Source organism: Rousettus aegyptiacus, unplaced genomic scaffold (genome assembly GCF_014176215.1).
Source record: "Rousettus aegyptiacus isolate mRouAeg1 unplaced genomic scaffold, mRouAeg1.p scaffold_m13_p_2, whole genome shotgun sequence".
NCBI lineage: Eukaryota > Metazoa > Chordata > Mammalia > Chiroptera > Pteropodidae > Rousettus > Rousettus aegyptiacus.
Genome location: NW_023416295.1, coordinates 90,141,642 through 90,162,183, shown reverse-complemented (window position 1 = coordinate 90,162,183; position 20,542 = coordinate 90,141,642). Strand labels below are relative to the sequence as shown.

The following is a 20,542-nucleotide window of genomic DNA, read 5'->3' as shown; positions in this document are numbered from 1 at the left end:
CTGCTGCCCACCTCCCTGGCCAGCAACATTTAGTGCTACCACAGCCACACCACATGAACATATACACACCTAGTACATACACACCACATACCACAAAACACACACATATAATAACACCCACATCACACACACACCAGACATACCACATACATACACTGCGCAAAACACACCCACACCCACACCCACATATCATTCACACACACTCCACAGGCCCGTACCCACACCACACACATACCACACATACACCCCACACCCTACAAATACACATATATAATACATGTATATCACATATCGCGCACACACTACACATAGCATACACCCACGTCCACATCCACATATACCACATACCCACACATTGCACAACAAAACACCCACACATAACCATGGATACTGTCCACACAGAGAGTACACAGAACACATACACACAGACCAATATAAAAACATAATAGCAACAAAAGCAGATGTGCCCTGGCATGACTACCACACACACAGAAGCAAGCACATTCATGTGCACCTGTCCCCTCACCCCTGGCCATGTGGCAATAGCAACACGTCACTCTTATTTTCATTCTCTCTGTGCCCAGAATGAGAAACCCAGACCCCAGGTGACAGATTTTCCCTGCACGGGCCTGTCTGGCCCCAGAGGCCCTCAGGGCTGAGAGACACTGGAAAGGAACACCATGGGGGCCTACCTTAAAGAACTGGCTTCCCGCCTTTCCCCGGAGGATGGTCCCATGGCCCAGCTTGGTGTCTGCTGACTCCAACTTAAAGATTTCCTTCAAGAACTTGTTTTGAGAGGAGTGGACCAGAATGAGGATATCTGTGCTCAGCACATCTCGATTCTTCTCCAAGAAGCCTGTGGAGAAAGCAGAGCCCGCCCACTAGCCCAACTCATCCTTGACTGTGACCCACAGGGGGAGGGGACCCTGGACATACCAGGAGGCTCCAGGATCCCCCACTGAAGCCATTCTCTTCACCCCTCCCTCAGTCTCCCAATCCGGCCAACAGAGATGCCTGCACCCAGGCACGGCACTCACTGTCTTCACGTCAGGTCACATTGACGGCTAAACTCCTTAACCCTGCAACTCGCCATTCCTTTGGCTAAGCTGCTGCAGTTCCTTCTGCCTGCATGCCTCTGATGGCTTCCTACCCCTCGTCTGCCTACTCGGCCTCTCTCTGTCCCACACATTCCCCAGGCACCCGAGTGCCCTTCCTAAAACTGCACACTACTGTGTCATCCCTACTTGATCCCTTTCTCTGATCCTCTGTTGCCAGTGAATTTCTTCTTTCTCATCTCTTTCTTTCTAACTTCCTGCAGGCCCCACAGACCTGCACTCCCCTGGCACCTGATCACCCCAAGGAGGTCTCCATTCTTCCGCACCTCAGGCCTCCACAAGCTGTTCTGGCACCTTCTGTCCTTTCGACCCACTCAGGCCAACTCCTGCTCAGTTTTCAAGACCAGCTCAAGCATCATCCACTCCAGGAGGCTCTCTTGGCCTGCAGGTGAGGCGAGGGACCCTCCTCGGGGCTCTTGCCTCTTCCTATGAAGTCTTATTCCTGGGCCCTTTGCTTAGTTCGGAGGACTTGCCATCTCCTCCACCAGCCACAGCATTCCCTGGGTACAGGTCCAGGGGCACCGTAGACAGGAGTGAGTCCATTCCGCTCAACCTCTCCCTAGTCATAGCCATCACTGCAACTGCCAATGTACTAGGAACCGCCACAAAAGATGACGTGTCCATAGTGATAAGCCTGAGGGGTTGCATTAGGGCTCTGGCCCACAAAATTTCTGGGTGACTTTAGGCAAGTCTGACTTAGGCAACTGCTTACTTACATGAAGGAGCTTTAAAAAAAAAAAAAAAGAAAAGAAGGAAAAGGAAGAAGTGAAGAAGCCCCTCTCACCCCCAATTCTTGAAAATCTGGCAGCCTGGTAGTGTCCAGGGAGCTTGCAATCTGGAGAGGAATGCATGTCACTCTTGCCATCCCCCTGAGCCCTGAGGTAGTTCTGGGATAGTCTGTGTAACCAGCCTCCCTCAGTTGGCCAGTCTGTGCAGGAGTGGCAGCTTCAAAGCCCCCTATGAAACCAGCAAGGAGTGGTAGCTACATTGTTCTTCCTTGAAGCTCAATATGAAGGAAAGAAAGAAATTAAACACTGCTTGCAATATTGACTCCAAGGATGGGGAGGTGACTTGTGGGTTATAAGGTCCTTAGGATGTATGTCCCTCCTCATAGTAAGTTTAAACTGCACAGGTCTGAGAAATGAACGCGTGCCCTCAGGCAGTGTGTGTGTGTGTGTGTGTGTGTGTGTGTGTGTGTGTGAGAGAGAGAGAGAGAGAGAGAGAGAGAGAGAGAGAGAGAGAGAGAGAGAGAGAGAGAGAGAGAGAGCGAGCACAAGCAAAAAGAGCAAAAATGTGTGCACTTCAGCAAACAGGTTTAGGAAGCAAGTATGCATGTAACTCACTAAGGAGACCCCGAGAGCCTGGGAGCCCCGAGGGCCCTCTGTTAGCCCTGCTCTGGGATCTTGGAAGGTTTTGCTAGGGCCAGTGGCCCCTCCAACCTGAAGACTGAGCCTCTAAAACTTGGGGAAAACAATATTATGGGCTGAGTTGTGTCCCCCCCCCCCCCGCCAAAATCCACATGTCGAAGTCCTCAGTACCTCAGAATGTGACTATATATGGAGATATAACCTTTAACGAGGTGATTGAGTTAAAAAGAGGCTAGTAGCATGGGCCCCAATCCACGTGACTAGTGTTCTGCAGGAAGAGATCAGGACACAAACACGCACAGAGACGGTAAAGAGGCCAGGAGACGCCATCTACAAGGAGAGAGGGCTCGAAGGAACTAGACCTGCTGACACCTTGGCCTTAGACTTCCAGCCTCCAGACTGTCTGTGGAACTTTGCCATGGCAGCCCTGGGAAACTGACACAGGCATGGATCTAGAGAGTGCAAGACACCACCACAGCCTCACAATGACCACCCCTCCACTCTCATCACGGGCAAGAATGGACTCGCCCTAAAGTTAGGCACAGAATCATACTACAAAGACACTGAAGCCAGGCTAGATGAGGGCCAGGCGCCGGCTGAAGGGCTATACTCCTCGGACTCCTAGGATTGACCTTGCACAAGCACAGCCCTAACTTTCCTCTGCCACTCTGCCTGCCTTTAATCACCCCACTTTTAGTGCAGTGCTCTGCCCAGCCTGGTGAATACCTGCCCAGCCTGGTGAGAGGCCTGAGGAGACTGAGTCCAGGGTGGGAGAGCGGCAGGGAGCGTGTTTCTCCTGCCTCTGCCTCAGGTGCCGGTGAGAGTAAGAAGGTTGCACCAGGAGCTCTGGGGGTGCCACACAACCCTCATGGAGCTGGGATAATGAGAGCAAGTGTGTGCTGTTTTGTCTCTCCAGTTGAACAATGTGACTTTAAAGTTTTCATTAAACAGACTAGAGAGCATTCTCATTTTTCCATACGAGCCACAGAAAGTGGCACTATAGCCGCCTGCCCATTTTCCTGACCACAGCCTCACAATGGCCACCTTTCTCACTTTTTAAATACACCAATAGGTTGACCACCTCATGCCCTTGTTTCTTCAATCAAAACCTTGCCTGACCCTACTTCAACATGTATAAAAATCAACTCAAAGACCTAAATGTAACAGCTAAAACTAGAAAACTCTTAGAAGAAAACATAGGGGTAGATCTTGGGTTGGATAATGTTTTCTGTCACGACATCAAGAGCATGAGCAACAAAAGAAAAATAGGTAAGTTGGACTTCATCAAAATTAAAACTTTTGTGCTTCAAGGGACACTATCAAGAAAGTGAACAGATAACCCACAGAAAAAGATACTTATGAATTATGTATCCGATAAGGTACTTATATTTAAAATGCATAAAGCCCTCTTACAACTCAACAATAAAAAGACAACCCAATTATAACATGTGCAGAGGATCCGAAAGGAAATTTCTCCAAAGAGGATATACAATGTCCAATAAGCACAAAAAAGATGTTCACTGTCATTAGGCATCAGGGAAACACAAATCACATTAAGACACCACTTTAAACTCACTAAGATGGCTATAATCAAAAAGACAGACAATAACATGCATTGGTGTGGATGTAGAAAAATTGGAACCTTTATACATTGGTAGTGGGAATGTAAAATGGTGCAGCCACTTAGGGAAACAATTTGGTGGTTACTCAAAAAGTTAAACATAGAATTACCATATGACCCAGAAATTCTTCTCCTAGGGGTAGACCCTAAAGAAACATACATCCACCTAAAAACTTGTACGTGAGTGTTCATAGCAGCATTATTCATAATACCTAAAAAGTGGAAACAACCCAAATGTCTATCAACTGATAAAGGGATAAACAAAATGTAGTATATTCACATAGCGCAATATCATGCTGCAGTATAAAGAAATGAAGTGCTGACATGTGCTACAACATGAATGAACCTTGAAAACCTGATGCTAAGTGAAAGAAGCTTGTCACATAGACCACATATTGTGTGGTTCCATTCATATGAAATGTCCAGAACAGGCAAATCCATACAAACAGAAATGAGTGGTTGCCAGGGTCTGGGGAGGGTTGGGAAGAAATGAGGAATGACTACTAATGGGAGTTACCCTTTTCTGAGTGAAAATGTTCTAAATTGTGGCAACAGTTACATAGCTCTGTGAATATACTAAAAATCATTGAGTTTCATACTTTAAATGGGTGAATTACATGGTATGTAAATTATATCTCAAAAGAGTTGTTACCAAAAAGCAAAACAAAACAAAACATGCCTGGTTCATTCCATTCCCTCTGTCCCATTGCTAGCCCTGCAAAATGACCTAACCTTCTCAGCCTCCTTTCTGTGGCCTGCGTGGAATCTGATCTAGATTTGTAGAAAGAAGGAAGAGGGTGTGGGAGGAGCTACACCTACCTTCTGCCTGGTAGTACACCTCACCGGCAAAGTGGGCAATGCCAAATCTGGCATCGTGGATGTTTTTGGGCTGCAGGAAGGCCTTGTTGTTGGCATGGACACTGTTCAGTTTTTGCACCATGGTGATATCTGTCCCCTGAAAGAACAAAGACACCCTATGGACTGAGGTCCCAGAGTCCAGCCATAGGGAGATCAGCTGGCACACCCACAGGGCTTAGGGGCTCCTGCATGGATCTAAAGCAACTGGGCTCAGAATGACTGAGAGCCTTTCTACAGACAGGAAACTGACATTCGAGTGTTGGTAACTTGTCACAGTGAATGAAGGCCAAGTTGGAGAAGACCTTCACCACCAGCTCTGTGTCTCCACCCTTCTCTACGATTGTCCAGGTACCTCACCCAGCCCTGGCTTCCCCCTTGTCTGAATTCAGAGCTCCTACTGACTGCATTTGAGAGTCTATCTCCCCAAGGACAGGCAGAATCCCCTGTGGATGAGAATAAAACATTTCCTTCTCTTGTACCCTCTGCATCCTTTGGCCCATGGGCGATTAGTAAGTCCCCTCTTGGGTTGTGTTCTTGAATCTAAGTAATTAATGACAGATGCCATTCTGCTGGAGAACAGGAGTGAGGGTAGAATCAGGAAGACTTCCTGCTGGTGGTGGGCCTGAGGAAGGCCTTGAGGGAGAGGATCTCTGGTGAGAGATGAGCTGAAGCTGGTCTGTTTATTTCTAGCAGAGGTTTCAGCAACCCCACGATAAATAGGCCCCCCAAGGGAAGTTTTTCATCCTTGAGGAAGAGACCTATGTGTGGGGTCTCCACCTGAGGGTCAGTGGGCCCAGGGATGCACCTGTGGGAAGCGGCTCTCTTCGTCCAGGAGGGAGATGATGCTCATGGGCTTGAGGGCCAGCAGATCCAGTGTAGGCCGATTGTCTGTGTAGTGAATGAAGTCCCAGGCGATGTTCTCCAAGCGGTACTCCTCTTGCTCCATTGTGAACACGTGCTGCACAAAGAACTGCTGCAAGTGCTCATTGGCGAAGTTGATGCAGAGCTGCTCGAAGCTGTGGGGTCAACGCCACCACCAGGGGTGGAACAGGGTCAGCTCAGTCCTTTCTGCAGCTGGCAGGAACCACCAGGTCCCCAGCCATTTGCAGACAGCAACGCACATAAATGCCCATGGATGCGCATCTTCATTCGCATGGAGCCCCTGTGTGTACGCTGACACAAACCCTTCCCCCTCTCTCTGCCTCTACCACCATCACCTCACCTCCTCTACGCCATGGCAAACAGACTAAGAAAAAGGAAAAAGCGCATCATACCATCAAAATCTGCCTTTGGCTCCTTACCAGTCTCCTATAGGGTCCTCTGCTGGGCCTGTCTATCACAACACAAAGATAATCCTTAGAGGACCAGGTGTCCTTCAGCAGCCCAGCCCCATAGGCAAGTGGCCTTGTCATTGGAAGGAGCTTCTGGAGACCCAGTATTGGCTGCTGAGCTCCTCTGCATCAAACAGATACACTCCCTATCTCTGCCCTAATCTTGTAACCTGCTCTTCCTCCTGAGTTCCCCACCTTGGGAGATAATCCCACCATGAGTTACCCCTGGCTCAAGTCAGAAACCAAGGAGTCATGCTTAACCTCTCTCCCTCCTCCCCACTTTCAATCAGTTGCCAATGTCTGGCCCATGCTCTCTCCAACACAGCACCTTGATCTCTTCCTTTCACTACCATTGCTACAACCCTTGTACAGGTCACCTGCATTGCTCACCTGGGGCATGGTGCTGGCCTCCAAAGGCCTCTCTCTCACCCCTCATTCTTTTTTCCACCCACCACTAGAGGGAGCTTTCTGACACACAGATCCCAGCACGCTCTCCTGGCTGCTTCCATCCGTCTGGGATTCCCACTATTTTCAGGATCCAGACAGACAGTGACACGGTAGAAAGCCTGCCTCTATCCCAGGAAGTGACTCCAGGCCACTCTGGACTTCCCACAACATTCTATGAAAGCTCCCAGTTCCTTCCAGTCTCTGAGGCTTCACACGTTTGGTGCTGCTCCTCTTTTTCCTCATGACTGGCTTGCTCTGCTCATCCCCTGGATCTCACTTAGGCATTTCTGCCTCAAATGGGTTGCTCATTTATGCAGAACCTCATCATACCTGAGACCCGTTGTTCAATGTCTCTTAACACAAGAGGAGAGGGCACAGGTCAACTATGTTCTCACCTCCCAACACACTGCCTGGAGAGAGCTCAGCGGGCACTTGCAGAAGGCATGACGGAGTGAGTGACTGGGTGCTAGGTGATGCGGCACTTGTCCTACACCAAGTCCCCAGAGTTCAGTCCCGTCACAAACCCAGCTCGTGCCTCTTTCAGGGAGGGGTCCTTGCACAAATGTCTAGATTCCCCACAAACAACTATCTGTACTCCTCCAAGCTTTCCAAAGTGTGCTTGGTCTGCTCAACTGTCCCTCTAGGGGACAGAAACCAATGATCTGGATCACATTTAAGTTTACTGTGCCTTAGAGTTTCCATCGTACTGGGCCTAGTTCTGCCAGCCCTGCCCCATGCTACCTGCCCTGCTTGCCCAGCTGGTCCTGGGGGCCCATGATCCCAGTGTGCTTGCATTGGGGATGGCTGTATCTTGACAATCCTGGCTCTCCAAGGGTCACTCTCAAATTTCATGTGGAGACAGGGTCTTGGGCAGGGGCATGTATAGGGCTTGGCTCCTCAACAGTGCCCAGAGGGCTCTACTTCTTGGAACCAGTGCTAGGTTTGGTCCCATCAAGCCCTTTAATGAGCCAGCCTCACCTGGGTAAACCAGGGTGCTTTCTGTTTGCTTATTCCAGTCCTCATTTTCCACATATGACCTCCTCCTGCCATTGGATAATGCACCAGAGCATCAATTGTCCTTATCTGGCTCTACTGCCTGGCTCCCTTCACCATCCTTATCTCCTCTCACCCCGAGCCTTCATTACTGTTATGGCTGGATGTCATTTTTCTGACCTGCTTTCTGGTCAGCTCTTTAGCCTATAGTCAAGGGTGCTGGGACGCCAGGTCAGAGGTGTCCTGCTATGCCTTACCCCCACCAAACTCAAAAGTCTGGGATAAACCAAAAACCCGCCACCTTCCCCCAATACCTAGTATGATACACTACCTAAAGATGTAGCTAGATCGATGTTACTGATTTCCATTTTCACTCTAACCTCACATAATAATTTACTCAGATTCATGAGGGCAGATGGCTCAAGAAGGGTGACAAATGCTGGGCTACGGCCTGGCTCTTCAGATGCTTTTAGCTATGTGGCCTTCCCCAGGCATATTGTGGGTGCCGAGGGTCACGCACAGACCATCCTCCTGCAGAAAGACTTAGGCCCACTGAGTGGACTCGTCCTGGCATCTGTGAGAAGAAACGAGAGGCCCCTGTTCCCTGTCCCATGGGGGAAGAATGGCTACTTTTTAGCTTGCTCAGTTAGAGAGGAGTTAAGCTTATCTTCCGTTTTCTGAAAGCAGGTGAACTGATATCTTCATACCTATTGTTTTGGAAATTTTCAAAACCAAATATGTCCAGGAGGCCAATGGCCCTTCGCACATTTTGGGGGTCCTGGGCAGGTGGAGTGAAAATCGCGTCATTGATCTTCTTAACAATCCATAGGAAGAGGTGCCCATAGATACCCTGAGGAGACATGGGGTAAAGCCTCAGGTTTGAAGCACAGGAGGAAGGCTTCCCCTTTGTCCAGGTTCACCCAGAAATGCCGGGCTCACTCTGGATCTCACAAACCCACTGTAGCATATTCCCACTTGAAAGGCAAGAAGCCAAACCCAGAATGGCTAGGAAGCCCACTATCACTAGGCAGGTGACTGGCAGAGTCCGGCCTTGCCCAGCTGTCTCTGCTTTTTCCCGCTCTCCATAAACAGGGCAAGGAGCCATATTCAGTGAGTAGATGCATGGGCCCCTTCTCCAGCACTGCACCTTGACAAAGGCATCCCTCCGGTCTGTAGCCTGGGTGATGTTGAGAGGCCTGCTGACAAACTCCCCACGGATGATGATGGAGTGCTTGATCAGACAGTCCTGGAGTGCCTGGTGTTTTACCTGGGGAGGCAGGTGGACAGCTGACAGAGCAGGGCCCAGCTCTGGGACTCTGACACACTTGTGCTATATCTCGTTCCCTCTCATGACTAAATACCTTATGCCCAAGGCCTGAGAATGGGAGATGCCTGTGGCTAGGGCCAGACCAGATGGGGACCAGAGTCAAGGTCCTGGGCAGGCCCTGACCGAAGGTCAGTTTGAACACTGGGGTGTCAGAGCATTCAGGAAGGATGCACAAGCTAGGAGGGCCCTGCACATACTGGCTGCTAGGTTGACAGCCCTGTGCTGGTCTCCTCGGGGCTGGAAAGGGACTGGCACCACCAGATGGACCTTTGAAAACAATAGGCAGGGAGGGCTTTGAGGCCAGGCCACTGGCACATGGATATGCCCCAACCAAAATCTCTCCTGCCTAGAGACCGAATGCCTAAAGGAGCAGGAGGAGTCTAGATGGGCTTGGCCTCCACCATGTAAGGAAGTCTGAGCTGGCAAAAACTCCAAGTTTCTAAGAACCCTGATCCAAATGAAGAACGTAGTCAGCAAAATGTGCCTAATATGACTGCTTTTTCTTTTCTCCTCTCCTCTCCTCTCCCTTCCCTTCCTCTCTTCTCCTTCCCTTCCCTTCCCTTCCCTCTCTTCTCCTTCTCTCTCTCTCTCTCTCTCTCTCTCTCTCTCTCTCTCTCTCTCTCTCTGTCTCTCTCTCAATCTCTCTCTCTCTCCTGATTTTATTACTTTCCCACCATAACTGCCCATGGGGTGTGATGTGGAAGACATCGCAATGTTTCAAATGCAAAGATATTTCCCTGCCTAGTGCTTGCGGTTCTTCCTCCGAGTGGAGGCTCCTTTTCTCTCTGGAGGACCCTGGAGGCTAATGGTGTGAGCACACTCCACTTCCCCAGAACAGCATGGCTCATAGAGAAACCCTGGGGATGAGGATGAGGGCCAAGACATTTGTCCAGATAGGAGCTAGGGAAGGTCCAGATAGGAGCTAGGGAAGGTCCAGTGTAATTACGGCCATTGGGTTAGGTGGTGAGTGGGGAGAGCTTGGTGATGGGTGGAGTGGAGACAGCCTGCTGAGCGAAAGCCACTGAAGAGTAGGAGGAACCAGGGAAAAGGGAAGAAACTGTTAAAGCCAGACATCATTTTGCTACTTTGTTCATGATTAGCTCTCACCGCCTTGCCCTGGTTCTGGGAGCCTGGGAGAGAGGTGGGAAGAAGGAGTAGGAGCCTGAGAAGGGTTATGAGAATCAGAGGTTGAGGTTCTGTCAGCCTAAGTCTCTGGGTCCTCCTCACAAAAACGAAAGCTGACAGACACAACAGCCAGGCTACCTCCAGTAACTTCATCACAATGGGAAAGGCAGGCGTCTCCATCACATCGGAGGAATCCATGTTCTCGAAGACCGCGGCTGCAGGGAGAAGTAACTCTGAGTGGCAAGATGGCCTGCAGTGCTGGGACAGAGACCCCAGTAAGGAAAGGGCTGGGCCTGGGGCAGTCCCTGTCCCTGAGGCACTGCCTCTTCCAGACCCCACTCTGGGAGCCAGTGTGCTAGATGATTATCAGCCTTTAGCAGTGATCAGTGCAACTGGCTACTTTCTGTCTGCCCTGCTCAGTGAGACCAGGGCCTAGGGTAAAAGGAAATTTGAAGAAATGCAGGCTTGTCTGGGAGGAGGAGTGAAGGGAGGCAGGGCTGTCTCTTAAGGAAAGAGATAAGCCATCAGTTCCCTTCAATCGCTCTATTGTCCATAGAAACCTGGCATTGAGCATGTTCATTCAGTCAAATAAGCAATTATTAGCAGAGCACCACTGTAAGCTGGGCCCAGCCCTATGACAAGTCTCTGGGCTGGCCTCCCTAGTTCAAGTTCCTCCTCATTAAGTCAACCTCCACTTTAGGGCCACCACGATTCGGGGAGGAGAGACTGTTGTTTCTGCATTTTTTTTTTAACTTAAAAAAATTGTACAATAAAACATACAGATAAAAAAATGCATAAAACCCAAAGCCATGTCATAATGAATGATTATTGAGTCAACACTGTATAACCACTACAAAAGTGCAAATAAAGAGCCTTACCAGCACCCAAAGGCCAGTAATGACCTTCCCTGCTGAGGCTGTATTCCTCTTTACTAGGCGACCACTCTCCCAACTTTCGTGGAAATCACTTTGTTTTTTCTTTATCTTTTTACCACCTACATATCAATTCCTAATCAACTTTTGTGTAAGTGTGATCTAATTGTCTGAATTCTTTTGTGCCTTGGCTTCATTTCCTCAACATCACATTTATAATATTCTTCCACACACTGACACTCCCTGCTTGTCAGCATTCACCTTTCACTAGCAGAAATGCCCAGTTTCGTTGATAGGTTACATAGTCACCTGCCACAACTCATTTGGAGTCTATTTCCTTATATGGTGTGAGACAGTGGTCTAAGCTCACATTTTTCACGTGGATCCCCAATTACTGCAGAAAAGTCCATCTTTTCCCTACTGCTCTGTGAATCGGTATCTTTCCTGAGTTCTCGAGCTGGCCATAATCTCTTCAAATACTGCCTGTGCCCCATTCATTCTCTTTTCTTTCAGGACTCCAGTTCAATGTATACTACATCTTCTCACCGTGTCCTCTAGGCTAGGTGCTTGGGAGCTAACAGGACCCCTTAATCCCCAGACCACCTGGATACCTGCAAACTGGTTTGCAAGTTTGTGCAAGGTTTTGCTTATTCTGGTTCACCCTTACCCTGAGGGGATATCCCTTTGGGGCCCAGATAAAAGTGGGAGTTTCACCTTTAGAAGACCCTAAGCCTTGACATCTTCCCTTTAACCCCGCAAAGCCTCCAAAATCATAGCAAAAACTTTTAATGTGTTTTTCCAGGACAGGGTTAAATCACATGACCTCAGTGAGCTCTTTAGGTGAGAATCCTGAGGGATTTCTTCCTCCTCCAGCCCCAGCCTTGCCCCCCCCCCACTCTTCCACCCCAGGGGGTGCCATTTTGGGGGAACATTACCCATAAACTCCACATTCCCCAGGTGGAGAATGGCTGCCAGCAGCTTGCTGAGGTCCCAGTTCTCAGCGTCGGAGAACATGAGGATCTTCAAGGCCGAGCGCACATGGGCATAGTCCTTGGCATCATTGAGCCCCTTGCAGGAGGTGCAGTTCCCCTGCAAGATAGAGAACCTCAGCTTTCCAGGAGCCACCCAAAGCCTCCCATCCTCCATGCAGGGCCAACAAGGCATAGAAGCCTCAGGGACTCAGCCAAAGGCCCTGATAAGTGACATTTCATACACTCTGGGTAGACCTTGAATGGGCCATGGGGAGGCAGAGCCAGAGGCATAGACAGCGTGCTGGCCTCTGCAGTTAGTGCTGGTACTTGGTAGCCATGTGGCCTTGGCCAAGTTATGTAGCGTCTCTGAGCTTCAACCTTTCATCCTTCCACAGTAATGCCTGCTTTACCCTCTCTGCGAAATAGTGTGGACTCCCTTAACAAACTCTTCCCAAACCTCACCATATGCCAGGCTCTGTGCTACTGCTGGGAGTCCTGGCCCCTGCCCTGGGTGCCAGGCATGGAGGAAGGGCAGGTAGGAAGCAGATGACAGTCTCATAGACTGTTACAGGTGCCAAGACCAAAGGTGCGGGCAGCCTGCTGGCAAATGGGGTATGGCTTCTAGGAGGAAAGGTCTGAGCTGGCTCCACATGCTGAGCTTCAAGGCAGTGTAGGGGAAGAGTGAGGTCTAGGCAGAGAACAGCTGGAGCTAAGTGGGAGGTGGGAGCCTGCTGCCGGAGCTACAAAGAGGTGCGGTTAGTGGGCAGGCGGGAGGTCTGAGATGGTGGGATCTAGAGGAACTTGGACACCATGCTACAGGGCCACAGGGAGCCCCTGAGGAATTGTCATCTGTCTAGAGGGTAGATAATAGAGTGTGGTAAATTAGGTGAGAGAGGGGACCCAGGGTCCTGCAGTGGTCCAAGCAAGAGCTACGGAAGGCCTTGAGGCAGTGAACACAGGAGAGAGGGCTAGCAGCAGATAGATTCAAGAGGTGAAACTCAATTGTTCCCTTGTTAGCAAAAGAGCAGTTGGCCCCTTTTGGAGGCAGAGGTTGGCGGTGGGGGCCTAAAGTCCTTGCTCTCCTGGAGTTTAAGTTCTAGGGACATCTATGGGATGGAGATTTGAATGACATCGGGAAAGAAGAGGCGTGGAGACGACTGCCCATGACCTGCTGGGTGACCAGGACCCTTTAGTTCATTGGGACCAAAGGAAGGTATGTTTGTGAGGAAAGACCATGAGTTCAGCGAGAAATAAGGAAGCGGGACGGGGCTAGGAGGGGCGGGGCGGGGAGAGATAGTGCGGGGGGAGGGGCGGGGCGGGGAAACGCCGAGAGGGGCGGGAAGGGAGGCGGGACGCGGAGTGAAGGGGCGGGGCGGGCGGGCCTCACGGTGGTCAGGTAGTGGTACTCGGAGGGCGTCCCCAGGCCCAGCAGCTCCTTCTCCTCGGCGCTCATTCCAAGGAGCATGCAGTAGAAGATGTGGAAGTTCCGCTCCTCCGGGGCCTGGCGGGGAAGGGGGTCCAGAGGACTTGTAAACAATCCCCTGAGGCTGCGGGGCCTAGGACTGTCGCTCCCAATCCTGCCCTGGCTTCTGCTCCAAGGCCTCTCAGCTAGGTGTGGCTTTGGCACTGACCCGAGGGACAGCCTACCTGGTCACCGTCCTCATTCTGCCCACCCCCGCACCTCCAGGCTGGCTCATCCAGAAGCCCTGTGCTAAGACCGCCCACCCGGCTTAGTGAGCCCATCTCTCCCAGGGCACTTCTCCACAGCCCTGAAGGCATCCTCCCTAAAGTCAAAAGCTAGGGAGTGATGTTAGGACACAGACCCTCAGCTGGGGACTGGCCCAGCCTCAGAATTAACTCCAGTAGAGGTAAGGAGTAGTAGGCGCCAAAGAATGAAGAAAATTATATGGGTGGAAAATTCAGAACAGAAAATCCTATCATTCCTTTTCTTTGAATACTGGGCAAGGACCATCATTATCCAATTCTTGGGGTCCTTGGCCCATCTCAGGGTAAGACCGGGGTTCAGTGGCAGCAAGCGAAGACCTATAGGGGTTTGTGGAGGTCCCGGAGGAGGGGGAGGGAAGAACCGGTGAGAGCGATTGAAGGGGGCGCCTCTTGGAAACCTCTCCAATCCCCTGACTCCCCATCCTGGGGCAGATGGAAGTTGCCTCCAGGACCAGTACATCAGGTGGAGGCCTCACCTGCCGGCAGACCCTGGACTTCTCCAGGAGAAACTGCTTGATGCGTGCACCCTCGATCACCCCGCTGGCGTTAAAGTAGATGTCGATGTACTTCCCGAAGCGGCTAGAGTTGTCGTTTCTGATCGTCTTGGCGTTTCCGAAGGCTGAGGGCCAGCGGGTGATGCCCATGTTGGGAGCAGAGAGGAGAAAGTGTACTTTTAGCGGGAAGGCTTCTCAGAGGTGGCGGCAGAGCCCGGAATTAAGAAGGGGTAGGACTGCACTGGACAGTGGTAGTATCCAAGGGTATGCTAAGAGGAAGGCAAAGTGCAGGTAAAGGTTTGGAGGTCAGTAAGTATGAGGTGTGCTCGCAGATTAGGAAATTCAGCTGTAACACAGAAAATAGGAGGAAGGCAGTGGAAAATAGACAGAACTTGTTGGTAGGTGGGGCTTAGTAGCACAGAACCTCGAATGCCAAGCTAAGAAGTTCGAAATTAATTCCGCAAGTGAAAGGTGAGGCATGAAAGCTTCTGAAGGAGTATGGGAGTAGATTTGCATTTTAGAAAGATTCGATCAAGCTTCAGGGCTGAAGGCTGGATTAGAGAGGGCAAGCTTGCAGGGAAAGTGGCAAGAGCTGGGATGGGGCAGGGTCACAGGTGAGGAGGTCAGCCCAGGAGGCACTGCAGTTGCAACACCATCCAACGTACACTCCATAGAGCTGTTTCTGTAGGCTTTTCTTATGTGGCCCACAGTAAGAAAGATCCTTTGTGTTGCATCCTAGTACATACACACCCCCAACTGCACACATAATTAAAAGAAAATATTCAGTACCAGTTCTTACCAAGAGTGATGTCCTGGAATATTTTCTAATCTATGCTATTTAATTGGTTCTAAAAGACTTATTTCATGACCCACTGGTGGGTTGGGACGCAGTTTGGAAACACTGTACCACTACACAGCATTAGTCCCACAAACAAAGGGAAGGTTGCTAGGACAAACAGGTTTGGGAAACATGGACTGCAGTGGACAGCACAGGTTCTGAGGAAGGCTAGCAAACAGAAACTTAATGTCATTGAACCCAGTGGATGATCTGCCTCCGAGAATCTTATGCAGGCTTTTTTTTTTTTTTTTGAAAGAAGTGTCAAGATGATTTTAAAATGTATATGGAAAGGTAAAGGACCTAGAGTAGCAAAGTTTGAAAAAGAACAAACTTGGGGGACACATGATAAAAATCTACAGAAATCAAGATAGTGTGGTATTGGTGAAAGGATAGACAGAGAGAGTAATAGAACAGATTAGAGAATCCAGAAACAGACCCACACATGTGTCCATCGATTTTGTGGTAAGTGTCACGCTAGGGGCCCTGCCTAGAGTATCCAAAATGAAAAATAGCCTTAAAACAATAGCCTTAACTTAACTGTTGGACCCGACACAATAGCAAGGCAATGGCGGGGAAATTCCCCAACACAGGCATGCACAGGACAAGTGGTGTGATCTAGACTTCACCTCTGCTTCATGATATGATCATTATAATAAGTTTACATTGTGGTTTTGACGCCCTTATGGACAAACCGAATGCATTATGGGTATACTCATTACTCAGAGAGAAAAAGGTTATATAAGACAGCAGTCCCTAAACTTTTTGGCACCAGGGACCAGTAAGCTTATGAGAATCTAATGCCTGATGACTTGAAGTAGAGCTGAGGTGGTGATGCTGGGGAGCAGCTGCAAATAAAGATGAAGCTTTGCTTACTTGCCCACTGCTCACCTGTGGCTGTGAGGCCTGGTTCCGAACAGGCCACAGAGTGGTACTGATCTACGTTATGGCTATTGGGGACCCCCGATATAAGAAACCTATCTGTCTGTCAAGTCTTGTAGGGGAAGGGCTATGGTGACAGGAAGAGAACCAAAGCCTTGCAGGCAGAATAAAAGAGCCTGAAGCAGGAGTCTTCAGGCTGACCTCTCTTGACAGCCCACTCTCTCTTCTGAGAAATGAACTTTTGCTTTCAATAAAACTGACTTGCTTACAAACTGCTGTGCATCTGTCCTCAATTCATTGTCGCAGGACGCGAAGAACTGAGGCCCAGGAGTTCCAGGACTCCTCAGAACCGGTAACATTTTTAGACAATTTTAGACAAAAATTCAAAAGCAATTCAATGGAGAAAGAACACTCTTTTAGACATATGGGGCTGAAATGATTGGATACCCATATGGAAGGAAGGAAGAAAGGAAGGAAGAAAGGAAGGAAAAAAGACTCAACTTACACCTTGCGCTATAGAAAAAATGACCACAAAATGGATCATAGACCTGAATTTAAAACTACAAAACATCTAGAAGGAAAGATAGGAAAAAAAGTCTCTGGATTAGGCAAAGATTTAGATACAACACCAAAAGCATACTGAATAGAAGGCAAGTATGATAAATTGAACTTCATCAAAATCTAAAACTTCTGCCCTACAAAAGACACTGTTAAGAGAATGAAAAGACAATCCACAGACTGGGAAAAAATATTTGCAAAACACCTCTCTTATAAGGGATTTGTATCTTGAATACATAATGAACTCTTCTTACAAAATCATTAAGGAGCCAACTATCTCAAAAAATGGGCAAAAGATTTGAAGAGACACTTCACCAGAGAAGATATACAGATAAGAAATAAACACATGAAAAGCTGCTCCACATCATTCGTGTGAGGCAAATGTAAGTTAGAACCATGATGAGATACCACTCTGCACATAACAGAGTGGCAAGCAGTCACCTGACAGCACCAAGCACTGGCAAGGATGTGGAGCAACTAGAGTGCTTATACTTTGCTGGTAGGAATGCAGAATGGAGCAGCCACTTTGAAAAATGGCAGTTTCTGACAGTTAAATGGTTCACTTAACATTTAAGCCAACAATTTCACTTCTGCATGTTTATCTGGGAGGAAACCATGTATGCAACTGTTGGTAGAGGCTTTATTCATAATCATTAAAAACTACAAACAACCCAGATGTCCTTCAATTGGTGAGCAAACTGTAGCACCTCTATGCAATGTAATAAAAGGAATGAAACAAGCAACAACATGGAAAAATCACAAATGCATTATGCTAATGAAGTAGCCAGACCCAAAAGGCTACAAACTATATGATTTTATTTATATGACCTTCCGAAAAAGATAAAACTGTAGGGGGAAAAAAAAACACATTGGTGGTTGCCAGGGGCTGGGGTTGGGAAGAGAGTTGACTGCAAAAGGGGCTGAGAGAAGTTTGGGGGGTAATCAGAACATCATAATTATGGTGGGGGTTATATGACTTGTATGAGTTTCTCAAAACTCATAAAACTATATATTGAAAAGGTGACTTTTCACTGTATATAAATCATACCTCAATTGTAAAGAAAAAGAGAACATGTCGAACAGGGGCTGACAACTTTGGAGCTGAGGTCACACACTCTGGGCCACCTTTGCAGAGGCCAAGTCAGGGGACCAGACGGGCTCCTCTAACTGGTACTTGGCTCGGGAGTATCCTGTGGGGTTGGCCAAGACCTTGCCAGCTCTGCATCATAGTGTGAGTCTCATCCTGCCCAGTTCTGCTCTTTCTTTTCCTAAGTGTCTTGCCAGCATCCCATCTTTTCCTGCTCATTCCTGCTTCCTCCCGCTCCATATTCCACAGGGGTTATCCTTCATTAAACCTTGTGCAGTCCTAATCCCATCTTGGCAACTGCTTCCCAGAGGACTCAAACTGACGTACCCAGTATTTCCAAACTGATTTCACCTTGGAGCACTTTTTATAAGGAATACTTGTTATGGTCTTATGGAAAGCACACTTAGTGAAAGCTTATAAAGTCTTTCCCCTTCGTGCTTCTTGGGAGCCCCCACACTACTACCCACACCATTCTTTTCTTTTGTGTCCTAAAGAATCCCAAGAAGTCACTGAAAGTATGTGGCCTCCCTGTCTTTCCCCAGAGTTCCCATAGGGAAGGCCTGGGGAGGGGGCCGGTCCTGATAGTGACTGCTTACCTTCCAGGATGGGGGTGGCCTCCAGGACCTGCTGCTCTATCCATGAATGCTGGCCGCTGATGGTGGCCAGGAACTGAAGGATGAGTTTGGTGGTCTCTGTCTTCCCTGCTCCAGACTCACCACTGCAGAGAGGATATATACAAGGACATCAGTCAATCGAAATATTGGGTTTTTAACACTCCTCAACTCTCCTGCAAACCTTCCACAGGCCTGCTTTCTGGGGAGGTTGAACAGGACTCCCTCTCTCTGTGCAGAAATCCCACCGCATTTGTCCTGAAGTCATCACTGCGGTCTCAGACTATCTACACTGTATTTGTTACTGGTTTGTCTGTCTTTTCGATCTTGCTTGGCTATGAGCCCTGGCAGTAGGGTCTATCTGGTTCATTCCAAGGTCACAAGCACAGTGCTCAGCTAAGTGGTTACAGATGAACGAACAAAACCAGATGACACAAAGGCTCGTGACAGTCTCTCTATGAGCAGAGATTTTCTGTTGGCCAAAAGGGAAATTACGCCAGTCTTTTGGAAAGCAATTTGGCATGGGTATCAAAAACTTCAGAATTACCCTGAGTTTCGCCTAAGAAAATAATCCTAAAATCAGAAGTTTCTCCACAAAGCTTTCTGCTCACTAAGCATTATTTATTTTTCATTGCAATTGTGGAGAATTGGAAGTAACCTAAATGGGGGAAATTAGTTATGGTCCATCCAGCCGGAGAATATTATCCAGCCATTAAAACCAGGTCTACCCAGAGCTTATAGTAACATGGTCAATGCATACTAGTTACAGTTAAGTGAAAATTATTGGTACTATTCAGTGTGATTTTAACTAAGTGGGTAGGGGAAGTTTTTTCTTTCAAAAATGTCTAGCAATTTTTTTTCTGAGAACATTTTTCTGAATTTCCTAACATTTTTATAGTGAATATATATTAATTTCATGGCGAGACACAAAAACTAGTTTTTAAAAATTACTGAGGGCATTTAATTAAGTTAGAAAATGTACTTGTGTCTGGCGCATGCTCAAATTTGCAATGATTAATATTATTATTAATGCTTAAATATTACTTTTGTTTAAATTATTCTTTATTTAAAAAATTGTCAAATATTACAAATGGAGGCAGAATAGTGTAATGTCTTGCTACTGAAATTATGGCCCAAAGGCCTGCAGTGCTGTCATCTGGGTAGAACTGCAGACTCCCAGGCCCCACCCTGCTCTGCTCAGTTGGAATCCACATTTTCACAAGATCCCCAGGGGGTTCCTTCACTTTACAGTTTGCATAATGAACTCCCACAGTCCCATTTCCAGTTTCCACGAGCCATTTTGAAGTAAATCTCAGACAAATAATTGTTTCATCTGAAAATGGCAAATTTAAAAAAAGTTTTGGTCAAATGCGCCAATGAAGTCTGCCAGACCAGCAAGCTTCCACCGAGTTGCAAACTCTCTGTGAGTGGTTGCTGCAAACAACACTGTCATGTGGGGATAGGACACTGCAGGCAGAGAGCCAAGGTGACCTGCTTGCTGCCCTGGGGAAAGCAAAGACAGGAGGAGAAGGCAGTTTGGCTCAAAGGGTGGAAAATCAGGGTGCTCTGCCCTCTTCTCAGGCACCACGTCCTGGAGGTGAGAGGTGGCCTTGTGAGCTTCCTGGCCAGCCTGGGGCTCAGCTCCAGGAGGCCCCTTGCAGGGAGGCCCTGTACTCCCAGGATAGGGGGCAGACTGGGAGCATGCTATGCAGACAGGCAAAACCAGAGAAGGGTCAGAGCACTAGTGTTAGGTTGGTGTGGGGCACACGACTGGAATGAATGAGTGAATGAATGAATGACTCTAATAGAGCACCAAGCAATGTGCCCTGGAGCCAAATTCCCCTTCCTCCTTCCTGTCTCTCCTACCCTCCCTTCCTTCTGTACCAGGAGGGCCTGTGCAGGAAGCAGAGAGCCCAGGCCAGGCAATGACTCCCTAAAGCAGGGTCAGGGCCTGGACAGAAGGAGACAAATCCCTTCTGGGCTCCAGTGACCTGAGAGCTGCCACCTGGAGCTAGCCACTGCTGCCCTGTCCTCACTTGAAGCCTGCTATGAGGCTTCTTTTTTGAATGAGACCTCACCTGTTTACCCTTAGGACCCCCAAGTGCCTGTGCTGGGTTCCATTTCTAAATTAGCCATCCCCATTCTTCCTTGTCTCAGGAAATAGTCACTGAAAGTGGGGGCGGTCTAGGCGCTGGTGATATAGTGGAAGAGTAGCAGGAGCCAGATGCAGGCAAGCCACACGTTTGCAGTTGAATGCCCCCCCCCCCCCCAAATCACTAGTCTGTAGAAAAGATTTAGGAAGAGGGGGTACTCTCTCCCTTCC

At 48.7% G+C, this 20,542-nt stretch overlaps 1 protein-coding gene across 6 annotated transcripts in view; it reads right to left on the bottom strand.

Moving 5' to 3' along the window:
- The window catches only part of MYO7B (myosin VIIB), a 122,975-nt gene that overhangs the window by 50,836 nt on the left and 51,597 nt on the right, over positions 1-20,542 (bottom strand). For 5 of the 6 annotated variants that reach the window (XM_036237990.1, XM_036237989.1, XM_036237992.1 and 2 more), the window contains exons 6-15: positions 18,205-18,326; positions 14,229-14,371; positions 13,415-13,528; positions 11,992-12,145; positions 10,323-10,399; positions 8,880-8,999; positions 8,440-8,582; positions 5,767-5,977; positions 4,923-5,058; positions 693-856 (exon numbers count right to left, since the gene is read on the bottom strand). In XM_036237990.1, the coding sequence (XP_036093883.1) occupies positions 693-856; positions 4,923-5,058; positions 5,767-5,977; positions 8,440-8,582; positions 8,880-8,999; positions 10,323-10,399; positions 11,992-12,145; positions 13,415-13,528; positions 14,229-14,371; positions 18,205-18,326 (1,384 nt within the window). The remainder of the gene's footprint in view (positions 1-692; positions 857-4,922; positions 5,059-5,766; positions 5,978-8,439; positions 8,583-8,879; positions 9,000-10,322; positions 10,400-11,991; positions 12,146-13,414; positions 13,529-14,228; positions 14,372-18,204; positions 18,327-20,542) is intronic. The other variant, XM_036237991.1, reaches the window with a different exon arrangement.